This window comes from Lontra canadensis, unplaced genomic scaffold (genome assembly GCF_010015895.1).
Source record: "Lontra canadensis isolate GAN:19392208 unplaced genomic scaffold, GSC_riverotter_1.0 scaffold110, whole genome shotgun sequence".
Classification (NCBI taxonomy): domain Eukaryota; kingdom Metazoa; phylum Chordata; class Mammalia; order Carnivora; family Mustelidae; genus Lontra; species Lontra canadensis.
The window spans coordinates 2,155,696-2,164,263 of record NW_022631104.1 but is presented as its reverse complement, the minus strand read 5'-3'; the positions used below and the strand labels follow the sequence as shown (position 1 = coordinate 2,164,263).

Sequence of the window (8,568 nt, the reverse complement as noted above, 5' to 3'; positions counted from 1 at the left end):
GACGCGCCGACGGGGTTTGGCTGCCCCCGGCACCCGTCGCGGCCGCTTCCGCCCTTCCCCGCGCCCGAGCCCCGAGGCCGCCTGCCTTCCCTGCTCCGGAAGGAGTCGGCCCGGCGGCCGGAAGTGACGCGCAGCTCAAGCGCGCAGGAGCCGCGGGGAAAGCTCAGCGAAGGCGGGTAGGGAGGGGCCGGCGGGGCGGGGGGCGGGGAACGCCGAGGCCAGCGACCCCTGCCCGCCGGCGCACGCGGGACACCCGGGGTTGGCGGGGGGGAGAGGGGAGCGGGCGCCGGGCGCGTGATCCCTCGGGGCGGCGGCGGCGGCGGGCTTCCGCCTCGGCCCGCCCGGCGCGACCCTCCTGAGCACCCGCGTCCCGGCAGGTCCGGTCGGAGGTCTGGCAGTCCGTGACAGAGCCGGGCGCTCACGGCCCGAGCGCCCCCGGCAGCACCATGCCGGCGCTCCTGGAGCGCCCCAAGCTTTCCAACGCCATGGCCCGGGCGTTGCACCGGCACATCATGATGGAGCGGGAGCGCAAGCGGCAGGGTGAGCCGGGCCCGAGCGGGAGGACACACGGCCCAGGGCGGCAGCGCTCCGCCGGGGCCGCGCGGAGGAGAGATGGGACGGGACGGCCCCTCCGGTGGTGGGAGCTGGAGGCCGGGTCTGAGGTCCAGAACCCTTGGGTCGGGAAGGACCTTGGAGAGCACCGAACAAAGCCTCCCTCCCCGTCCCCTCCCGACGGAAGGAGCCATTGCCTAGGGGGCAGAGGGGGCACTGTGATAACCGGGTTTGCAGGAGCTCGGTCTCTGACATTACGGTACTCTAACCACCCTGCCGTCCTCCCGTTCTGCCTCTTCTCCAGAGGAGGAAGAAGTGGACAAGATGATGGAACAGAAGATGAAGGAAGAGCAGGAGAGGAGGAAGAAGAAGGAGATGGAGGAACGAATGTCACTAGAGGAGACCAAGGAACAAGTAAGCGACCCCTCGATCTGTCCCAGCTCTTTCCTCCTTTGGTCCTCCTGTCTCCAGCCCCTCTCCCCTCCCTCCGCAGATCCTGAAGTTGCAGGAGAAGCTGTTGGCCCTACAGGAAGAGAAGCACCAGCTCTTCCTGCAGCTCAAGAAAGTTTTACATGAGGAGGAGAAACGGAGGCGAAAGGAGCAGAGGTGGGACTGGAGAGCTAAAAATAAAATCAGAGCAGAGTGTAACTAGGATCAGGTAACACCAGATCTGTGTCTAATGGCAGAAGAGGGGGCACTCGTCCTCGTCCTTGATTTTGACCTGCCCGCCTTTCACCGCAGCGACCTGACCACTCTGACGTCAGCCGCGTACCCGCAGAGCCTGGCGGTTCACACAGGCACACACCTCCTCAGCATGCAGGGTGAGAAATGAAGACCCCTGTGTTAGAACGGCGCCCTCCTGGGGGTTGCAGCCACCCACTTCAGCCTCACGAAGCCCCTCTCCCTGTCTAGGGAGCCCTGGAGGACACAGCCGCCCGGGCACCCTCATGGCAGCCGACAGGGCCAAACAGATGTTCGGGCCCCAAGTGCTGACGGTAAGGAGGACTGGGCGTGGCGCGCACTGGTTTCCCGGCTACTTGCACGCAGACCCAGGCGCCTTCGTGCAACTTGCGTCCCAGTCGTTGTGTGGCGCTTTACCACACAGCGGTCGCAGGGCACACGCAGGGTGCTCGGGGCGCTGCTCTGGGGCAGTTTCCCGCAGCAGTCCGCGCTCCTCCTCCCTCCACAGACCCGGCACTACGTGGGCTCGGCAGCAGCTTTCGCGGGGACCCCAGAGCACGGTCAGTTCCAGGGCAGCCCTGGTGGGGCCTACGGGACCGCTCAGGCCCCACCGCACTACGGACCCACACAGCCGGCCTACAGCCCCAGTCAGCAGCTCAGAGGTGAGTAGTAGTAGGAAGAGAAGGAGGAGCCGGCTCCCCCAGCCGCGGGAAGGAGGCCCGACCCTGTGCCCCTGCCTCCCTCAGCGCCTTCGGCGTTCCCGGCAGTGCAGTACCTGTCTCAGCCGCAGCCCCAGCCCTACGCGGTGCACGGCCACTTCCAGCCCACCCAGACAGGTGAGGCCGCCCCAAGCCCCAGCCCTGGCTCCCAGCATCCACCGCGCTTCCCTTTTCCGCGCTCTACTCATGCCGCACACGCCCCCTTCCCCTCCTAGGCTTTCTCCAGCCTGGCGGTGCCCTGTCCTTACAGAAGCAGATGGAACACGCCAACCAGCAGACCGGTTTCTCAGACTCCGTGAGTATGGCGTCTTGGGAGGTCAGGGGCAGCTCTCTCCCAAGGGGCGCCCCGGGCTGCCTCAGGTCCTAACTCTCTTCTCCACAGTCCTCCCTGCGCCCCATGCATCCCCAAGCTCTGCATCCAGCCCCGGGACTCCTTGCCTCTCCCCAGCTCCCTGTGCAGATGCAACCGGCAGGGAAGGTAAGGACGGGAATCCCACTCGCTTCTCGGGAAAGGACTGGGTAGGAGGCGGCCCCCACCCCTCCTTTTCCCTCTCCCTGGGGAGGGGGGCGCACACCGACAGAGCCCTCCTTCCCCCACCACCAGTCGGGCTTTGCAGCTACCAGCCAGCCTGGCCCTCGGCTCCCCTTCATCCAGCACACCCAGAACCCGCGATTCTACCACAAGTGATCTTCAGACTGTCTTCTCGCTGACCCCCAGCCCCCGCTATGGGTGAGGGTCCCTGGTGTGTCCCAGCCCAATAAAATCCACCTCACCACCCCCAGCTGCCGTCTGTGTTGCCTCCCTGCCCAGGCCAGGGCTGTATAGAGCGGGAGGGGTGGCAGGCAGGTCACAGGAAGACAATGGGCGGGTAATGAGCTCAGCTGCCAAGTTCAGTGTCCAGTGCCTGTGGTTTCTTTTATGTTCTGATCAGTAAACACCCATTTAATTCAAAAAAGCAACTGAGTTGGGGCCTTCATATTAAACTTGTAGTTTTATTCAGGTTTGATTTTAACAAATGTGTCGGGGAGAGAGCCCACAGGAAAGGGTGAAGCCCATGGGGGCAGGGCCCTCCCAGATGCCTGAGGAGGGGGCAGGTCCCCTCCCCTTTCCTCTTCTTCCCTCCCCAGCTAACGGGATTTGGGGAGAGACATAGGCAGGGGAGGGGGCTGGTCCCCCATCTGTGGGGTGGTGCTTGGGGTAAAGGGCCATGGGGAAACAAGGGACCAGAGCAGGGCTGAGTGGGGGGAGGGCACAAGAATCATTTTTGCCAGAATCCACAGCTTTCTGATTCCAGATTGAATTAAAAAAAAAAACAAAAACAAAAACAAAAAAAAAAAAACAAAAGCAAAACAAAAATCCCACTAAACCACAAGCAGCACCCGCCCCCTCTCCCTGACCAGGGCTGTAGTGCGAGGGGAGAAGAGGAGGGCAGCTTCACCAAGGCCAAGGATCACTCACTCCTGGCCGAGGGAGCAGGATGAAGGGCAGGGGCTCCCCGACAGATTGAGAGGGGTGTGGGGGAAACCAAAATAAAACGTCAAATAAATTGTGTAGGAGGAGGAGTCCAGCCAAGGGCCAGGCCAGAGCTGGGCCAGGCTGGGGGAGGGGGCCTCTGCAGGCTTGAGGATCACTGCTGCCACCACCGCCACCCTAGGGAGGAGAGAGACCAGGTGAGGCAGGAGATCACCGCCCCCAGGAAGGGTGAGGATCCCGCAGGGGGCTGGGAAAGAAGTCCGGAACGATGAGAGACAAGAGAGCAGGTTTTTGGTGGGGACAAGACGTGGGCTGGGGGGAGTGCGTCACATTCACCTGGGAGCCGGTTATTTTGCCATGGCCTTGATTGCAACAGCTGCCTCCTCTGTCATGGCAGACAGCACCGTGATCTGTGGGTACAAAGGGGAGAGTCAGAAGGGAGCTCAGAAGAAGAGGCAAAATGCAGCGGGGCAGACGGCGTGGGGCACCGTACCAGGATCTCTTCTCCACAGTCGTACTTCTGCTCAATCTCCTTGCCGAGGTCTCCCTCGGGCAGGCGAAGGTCCTCTCGCACCTCCCCGCTGTCCTGGAGCAGTGATAGATACCCGTCCTGGATGCCGATCAGCTGGGGGCAGAGAGGGGAGCAAAAAACAGGCAGAGGATAAAGGGTCTGAGTACAAACAAGGGCTGCAAACTGCTGCAAACTCCCCGCTGTCCTGCGCGCCCCCCTCCCCGGCCACAGCACAGAGCTCCTTTAGTCAATGTTACCCCTCCCCGAAACCACAAACCCACCCGTGTACCTGGAAGTCATTCCTTTTGATGTTGGGGACATCCATATTATGAGTGGACGGGCAGATATCTTCGTATTTCTTGCCAGTAAAGATGTCAATACCGACCAGGTGGACCTGCATGTACGCATCACATGAAAGAGAAACCCAGCCGGGTCCAGGGCGGAAAGAGGAAGGTGCGATGCCCCGACAGGCGGGAAGTCAGACTAGGCTGTCGGGGCAAGATCGGGGGAGGCGGAACCAAGCAAATCGACTCAAGAAATAAGGCGTCCAGCAAGAACAAGAGGCAGACAGACCCCATTCAGGTTGGGGGTGACTGACAAAGGAAACCGTAGGGCACGCTTGGGGCCACCAGTTACCCTGAGCTACGGGAACACTGACCGAGGAGCCCTGGGCATGGGAGACTAGGTAAGACCTTTGAAAGAGCATCCGGACACCGGGATAAAAGGTGCAGAACTGGGGACGACAAAAAGGAATGAGAAAGGAAGAGAGCAGAGAGGAGGACGAATTCAGGGAGAACAAACTGTGCCCCAGGGAGTAAGAAAACCAGGAAAGAACGCAGACAAGGATCTAGACATGAACGAGGAAACCCAGGATGAACGCCAGGCCAAGGCAAGACAGACCAACTAGGGAACAAAATCCTAAGAAACCCAAGGATGGACCAAGTCAAGTTTTCCAGGGAAGGGTACAGTGGGCTGAGCCTCTGCCTTCGGCTCTGGTCATGATTTCAGGGTCCTGGGATCGATCCCCGCATCAGGCTTTCTGCTCAGCGGGGAGCCTGCTTCTCTGCCTACTTGTGATCTGTCTGTCAAATAAATAAATTAAAAAAAAGCTTCCCAGGGTAGATAAGTCTTAACTGACATGGAAGCACTAGCCAGAATGTCAGGATCCAAGAATGCGAGGGGGCGGCTCAGGGGACTCAAGGGGAGGGGGCAGGCAGAGACTTGGCAGACACGGCATCACAGATCCAAAGGGAAAGCTGGTGTGGACTGTGGGACAACAAGATGACTTGGAGGTTCGGAGGTATCCTGGTGCTCTCCAGAAAAGGCTGCTTCCAGCATTAAGCCTGGAGAAACCTTGGGAACAAAGACTCAGGGGAAAAGAGGCAGAAAGTGAAATCCAGAAGGAAGGTGAGAGCACCTGAACAGAGCACCCAGAAGCCAGAAGCCAGAGACTCCAGGAAGAGTGCAGAAAGGGAAGGCGCACCAAGGAAGAGCCGAAGCCCTCAGAAAGGTACAGGTGGAAAGTATCCAGAGCTGAGTGCTGACCGCAAGGAACAGGACAGTAAGCCAGTGCTGAAGGAACGGAGAGGGCAGGGACCGAGGACGGCTTGCTGCTGGGAGCCCTACGGATATGGGCAAGTGTGGGGAAGGCAAGATGCGGAGAGGTCAAGTTCTAACCTTGGCATGGCCATGCTTGCCCGTCTTGGAGGTAGACATCTCCACGATCTTACATGGCCGGCCTTTGAGCACCACGAAGCCGTTCTTACGTAATGCTGAGCACTGCATCGGAAAGGTGGCTGAGGCCCCCGCATCTCCTGTCTCGAAGTCCAAATCATCTGCCATTTTAAGAGGCTTCGATTCCAACTAGAGTCAGAAAGAAAACCCAAGTCAGTCAGGGTGGAGGCCAACAGAGCTTCACCGCCATCCCAAGCCCTTTCCTTCCACCACCACCTAAAGGAGAGTCACCAGGCCCAGATTAAATACTGACTGAAACCACAAGTACCTAAGACCTGCTGCGTGTCTGGGAATGGTGGGGGACGGAGGCTGGACCCGCAGCCCAAATGAACGTAAAGGGGTGGGTGGGGAAAGGCAGGCCGCAGGGAGTCAGGATGGGCAATCCCGGAGATGGGCCAAGGCTGACTCCGGGGAGGGGGAAGACTCAGGTGTTACTTGCCACTGAAACCAACCACCCCTCTTCCCCACACACAACCAGGGCTATAATTAGGTGAGCAGCCATGAGCCAGCAGAAGGGCGGGGCTATGGGGGGGGGGAGAGGGGAGGGTGGAGACCGGAGGACAGGGCCCCACCCGGCTCTGTTACACCCCCCACCCTATCCCCACACAGGCCAGTCACTGGCACAGGAAACCACAAGGCCTCTTTGGGGGATTCCCGCCTCTCCAGCACGCATTTGCACACACAGCCGAGGAAGGGAAAGCAGAGTTGTTTTCGAACTTCTCCCCTGGCCAAACACCTCCATCTCGTTTCCCAAAGGGAACCCAGGAACCCGGCCTCTCCGCGAGGGCCCTCCCACTTTTCCCAGGATGCACCGGCACTGTCGGCTTTCGGGCCGGGCCTGCGGGCTCCGCGCAGAGCGGAGGAGTGGGGAGTGGTGAATGACAATAAAATGAAAGCAAAACGCTGGTGCTAGTAAGTAGTGGAAGTTCTGCCAGGCGGGCGGCGCCGGCGCTCCCCGGCCCGACGCAGCGGCGCGGGCAGTGACAAGGTGAAGCGCACCGGGCGCGGCGTGGAGCTCTGCGCCCGGGACCCGACGGCGCTGTCGGCTCGGCCCGCAGGAGTTGGGCTGCCGTCCAATCTCCGGGGTCTCCCCGGTTTTCCGGCCGCCCGGCAAGGGAGCGCGCTACTTACACCTGCGGGCCGCCTCACTTCACAGCGGAGTTGCAGGGAGAGCTCCGGGGGCCCATGGGGCAGGGGAGCGCTAACATATGCCCGCAGCGGGCTCTCCGGGGTGATCAGGATCCGGGCCTCGGGCTTCCCCTCCCCAAAATTCCAAGCTCCCTTGGGCGCTCGCGAGGACTGCCTCTCCCCGCGCCGGGGGGTTGCCGGCTCCCGCCCACCATGTGGCCTCCCGGGGCTTCCGGTGGCCGGGATCTGGGGGGGAGGGGTCCCCGCGCTGCCATGCGGCCCCCGTCCACATTCAGCCATGCGGCCTCCGACCCCGAGGGCAGCCTCCGGTAGGGGACACTTCCGATGCCGCCGGCACCCCCCCCCCCAAAGCCCGCGCCAGGCCGGAGCCACGCCGCCTCCCCTCCCCCCAGGCCGGCCGCCAACCCCCCCCCAACATGCCCTCTCACCGAATAGCCCCCTCCCCCACCTCACGTGGCCGCGCGGCGCCCGGTTCTCAACGGCCCAGGTCCCCTTGCCCCGGCGGGCCGATCTGGCCCCCGGCCCTCGCCCCGGCGTGGCCGCCCGGCGGCCTCTCCCGCGTGGCGGCCTCGCGGCTCGCCGTCCCCCGCCCTGCGTCGCTCCAACGTCACCCAGCCGGCCCCAACCGTCACCCCGCGCGCCAACCGGGGCGCGCGCCCGCGCCTCTCCGCACCTCGCGCGGCTCGCGGGCCGAACCCTGTGCCGCGGCGGCCGCCGCCGCTCCCCTCTGCCCCCCCCCCGACCCTCGCGCAGTTCCATCTCCACTCCCAGGCCCAAGCCAGGGTTCCGCGCACGCGCGGCCTGCCCGCTCTCACCTCGCGCGAACGCACTGACTCGACCCCGTCCGCTCGCCGCGAGCCCAACCGCTGCCTCCGAGCCCGCTGCCGCCGCCGCCGCCGCCGCCTCTACCGCCGCCGCCGCTGCTGCACACGGGTCTTAGTACGCAGGCGCCGACTCCCCACTGACCAACCAAGCAGCCCTGTGACAGCCGCGCAAGCGTGCTATCTATCCCCTCCGCCCTCCACCCCCGCACTGCGCAAGCGCAAAGACCCTCCCCGAGCTCCACCCTCCCTCCCACCTACCCATCCAATGACGCGTTTGCGTGACCCCGCCCCTCACAAATCCCGAACTCTTCCCACAAGTAGGCAGTGCGCAGGCGCACCCGGTTTTTCAAGCCCTTCAACCTCCTCTTCCCTTCCCGTGATAGACCACTAGCCCTACCGGACAGGACCTGCGCCTGCGCAAAGAGGAGCCCTGCACTCCACACCCTCTGAAGGGAACGCCTCGGCCTCAAAGCGCATGCGTATTGGGAATCCTGACCGCCCCTTCCACCTCAGACGTCGTCTGTACGCCGGGCGTTGAAAAGACCACGCCACTGTATCGCCGGTCTCGGCGAGGACGCATGCGTCTGGGGAACGCCCCACCTCGGCTTTCACTGGACTTAAACGACTCACACGTTTCAGAAAACTTGCACTGCGGGGTGGGCCCCTCGTCTGGAAGCCCGTTTCCCCTTCCCGCACATGCGCGGGAGGGCTCTTTCCGCACACACTTCCTAGCGCGCTGGTGTGGTCGGGTTACCGCCCAGCTCAGCTTCACTGCCCTGCGCGGCCGGCCTCGGCTCGGCCATAGAGTTCCAGCCGCGGGCTAGAACGCCGCGTGGTGGCCACCATCTTGTGGGAGAGAGGGGTCCGGCTGGCTGCCTGGGGCGGCCGGAGGGGCGGCGTGCGCCTGTGCCCTGAGGAGGCTCT

The 8,568-nt window shown here is 63.0% G+C and overlaps 2 protein-coding genes across 5 annotated transcripts; one reads left to right on the top strand and one right to left on the bottom strand.

Annotated features, from left to right (window-relative positions):
• Positions 1-144: 144 nt before the first annotated feature.
• GPS2 (G protein pathway suppressor 2) lies at positions 145-2,734 on the top strand. The gene is made up of 11 exons (XM_032839853.1): positions 145-176; positions 378-540; positions 857-966; positions 1,046-1,158; positions 1,294-1,373; positions 1,465-1,547; positions 1,742-1,895; positions 1,980-2,069; positions 2,168-2,247; positions 2,335-2,430; positions 2,557-2,734. Exons 2-11 carry the CDS (start codon positions 447-449, stop codon positions 2,638-2,640), a joined length of 984 nt encoding a protein of 327 aa, XP_032695744.1. The 5' UTR covers positions 145-176; positions 378-446; the 3' UTR covers positions 2,641-2,734.
• Positions 2,735-2,924: 190 nt separating this feature from the next.
• On the bottom strand, positions 2,925-8,239 carry EIF5A (eukaryotic translation initiation factor 5A). 4 transcript variants are annotated; one of them, XM_032839857.1, is made up of 6 exons: positions 7,636-7,767; positions 5,615-5,800; positions 4,227-4,331; positions 3,920-4,051; positions 3,763-3,836; positions 2,925-3,603 (listed from the first exon to the last, which is right to left on the bottom strand). In XM_032839857.1, the coding sequence occupies exons 2-5, from the start codon at positions 5,777-5,779 to the stop codon at positions 3,774-3,776; spliced, it is 465 nt and encodes a 154-aa protein (XP_032695748.1). In that variant the 5' UTR covers positions 5,780-5,800; positions 7,636-7,767; the 3' UTR covers positions 2,925-3,603; positions 3,763-3,773. The 4 variants fall into 4 exon arrangements, with proteins under 4 accessions (XP_032695748.1, XP_032695749.1, XP_032695747.1 ...); XM_032839858.1 differs by lacking the exon at positions 7,636-7,767 and adding an exon at positions 7,269-7,369; XM_032839856.1 differs by lacking the exons at positions 2,925-3,603; positions 3,763-3,836 and adding an exon at positions 8,153-8,239 and having other exon boundaries at positions 3,936-4,051; positions 7,636-7,799.
• Between the last annotated feature and the right edge of the window lie 329 nt (positions 8,240-8,568).

What these genes read in the sequence shown, in the direction of transcription:
- GPS2 (XM_032839853.1), top strand. Translation starts at nt 447, where the DNA reads ATGCCGGCGCTCCTGGAGCGCCCCAAGCTTTCCAACGCCATGGCCCGG. An exon ending in GCGGGAGCGCAAGCGGCAGG is followed by an intron (nt 541 to 856) that starts GTGAGCCGGGCC and finishes CCTCTTCTCCAG; the next exon opens with AGGAGGAAGAAGTGGACAAG. An exon ending in CTTCCAGCCCACCCAGACAG is followed by an intron (nt 2,070 to 2,167) that starts GTGAGGCCGCCC and finishes TTCCCCTCCTAG; the next exon opens with GCTTTCTCCAGCCTGGCGGT.
- EIF5A (XM_032839854.1), bottom strand. Translation starts at nt 7,579, where the DNA reads ATGGAACTGCGCGAGGGTCGGGGGGGGGGCAGAGGGGAGCGGCGGCGG. An exon ending in GCGCCGCGCGGCCACGTGAG is followed by an intron (nt 5,801 to 7,268) that starts GTGGGGGAGGGG and finishes TTCTGACTCTAG; the next exon opens with TTGGAATCGAAGCCTCTTAA. An exon ending in GCAAGCATGGCCATGCCAAG is followed by an intron (nt 4,332 to 5,614) that starts GTTAGAACTTGA and finishes GCGTACATGCAG; the next exon opens with GTCCACCTGGTCGGTATTGA.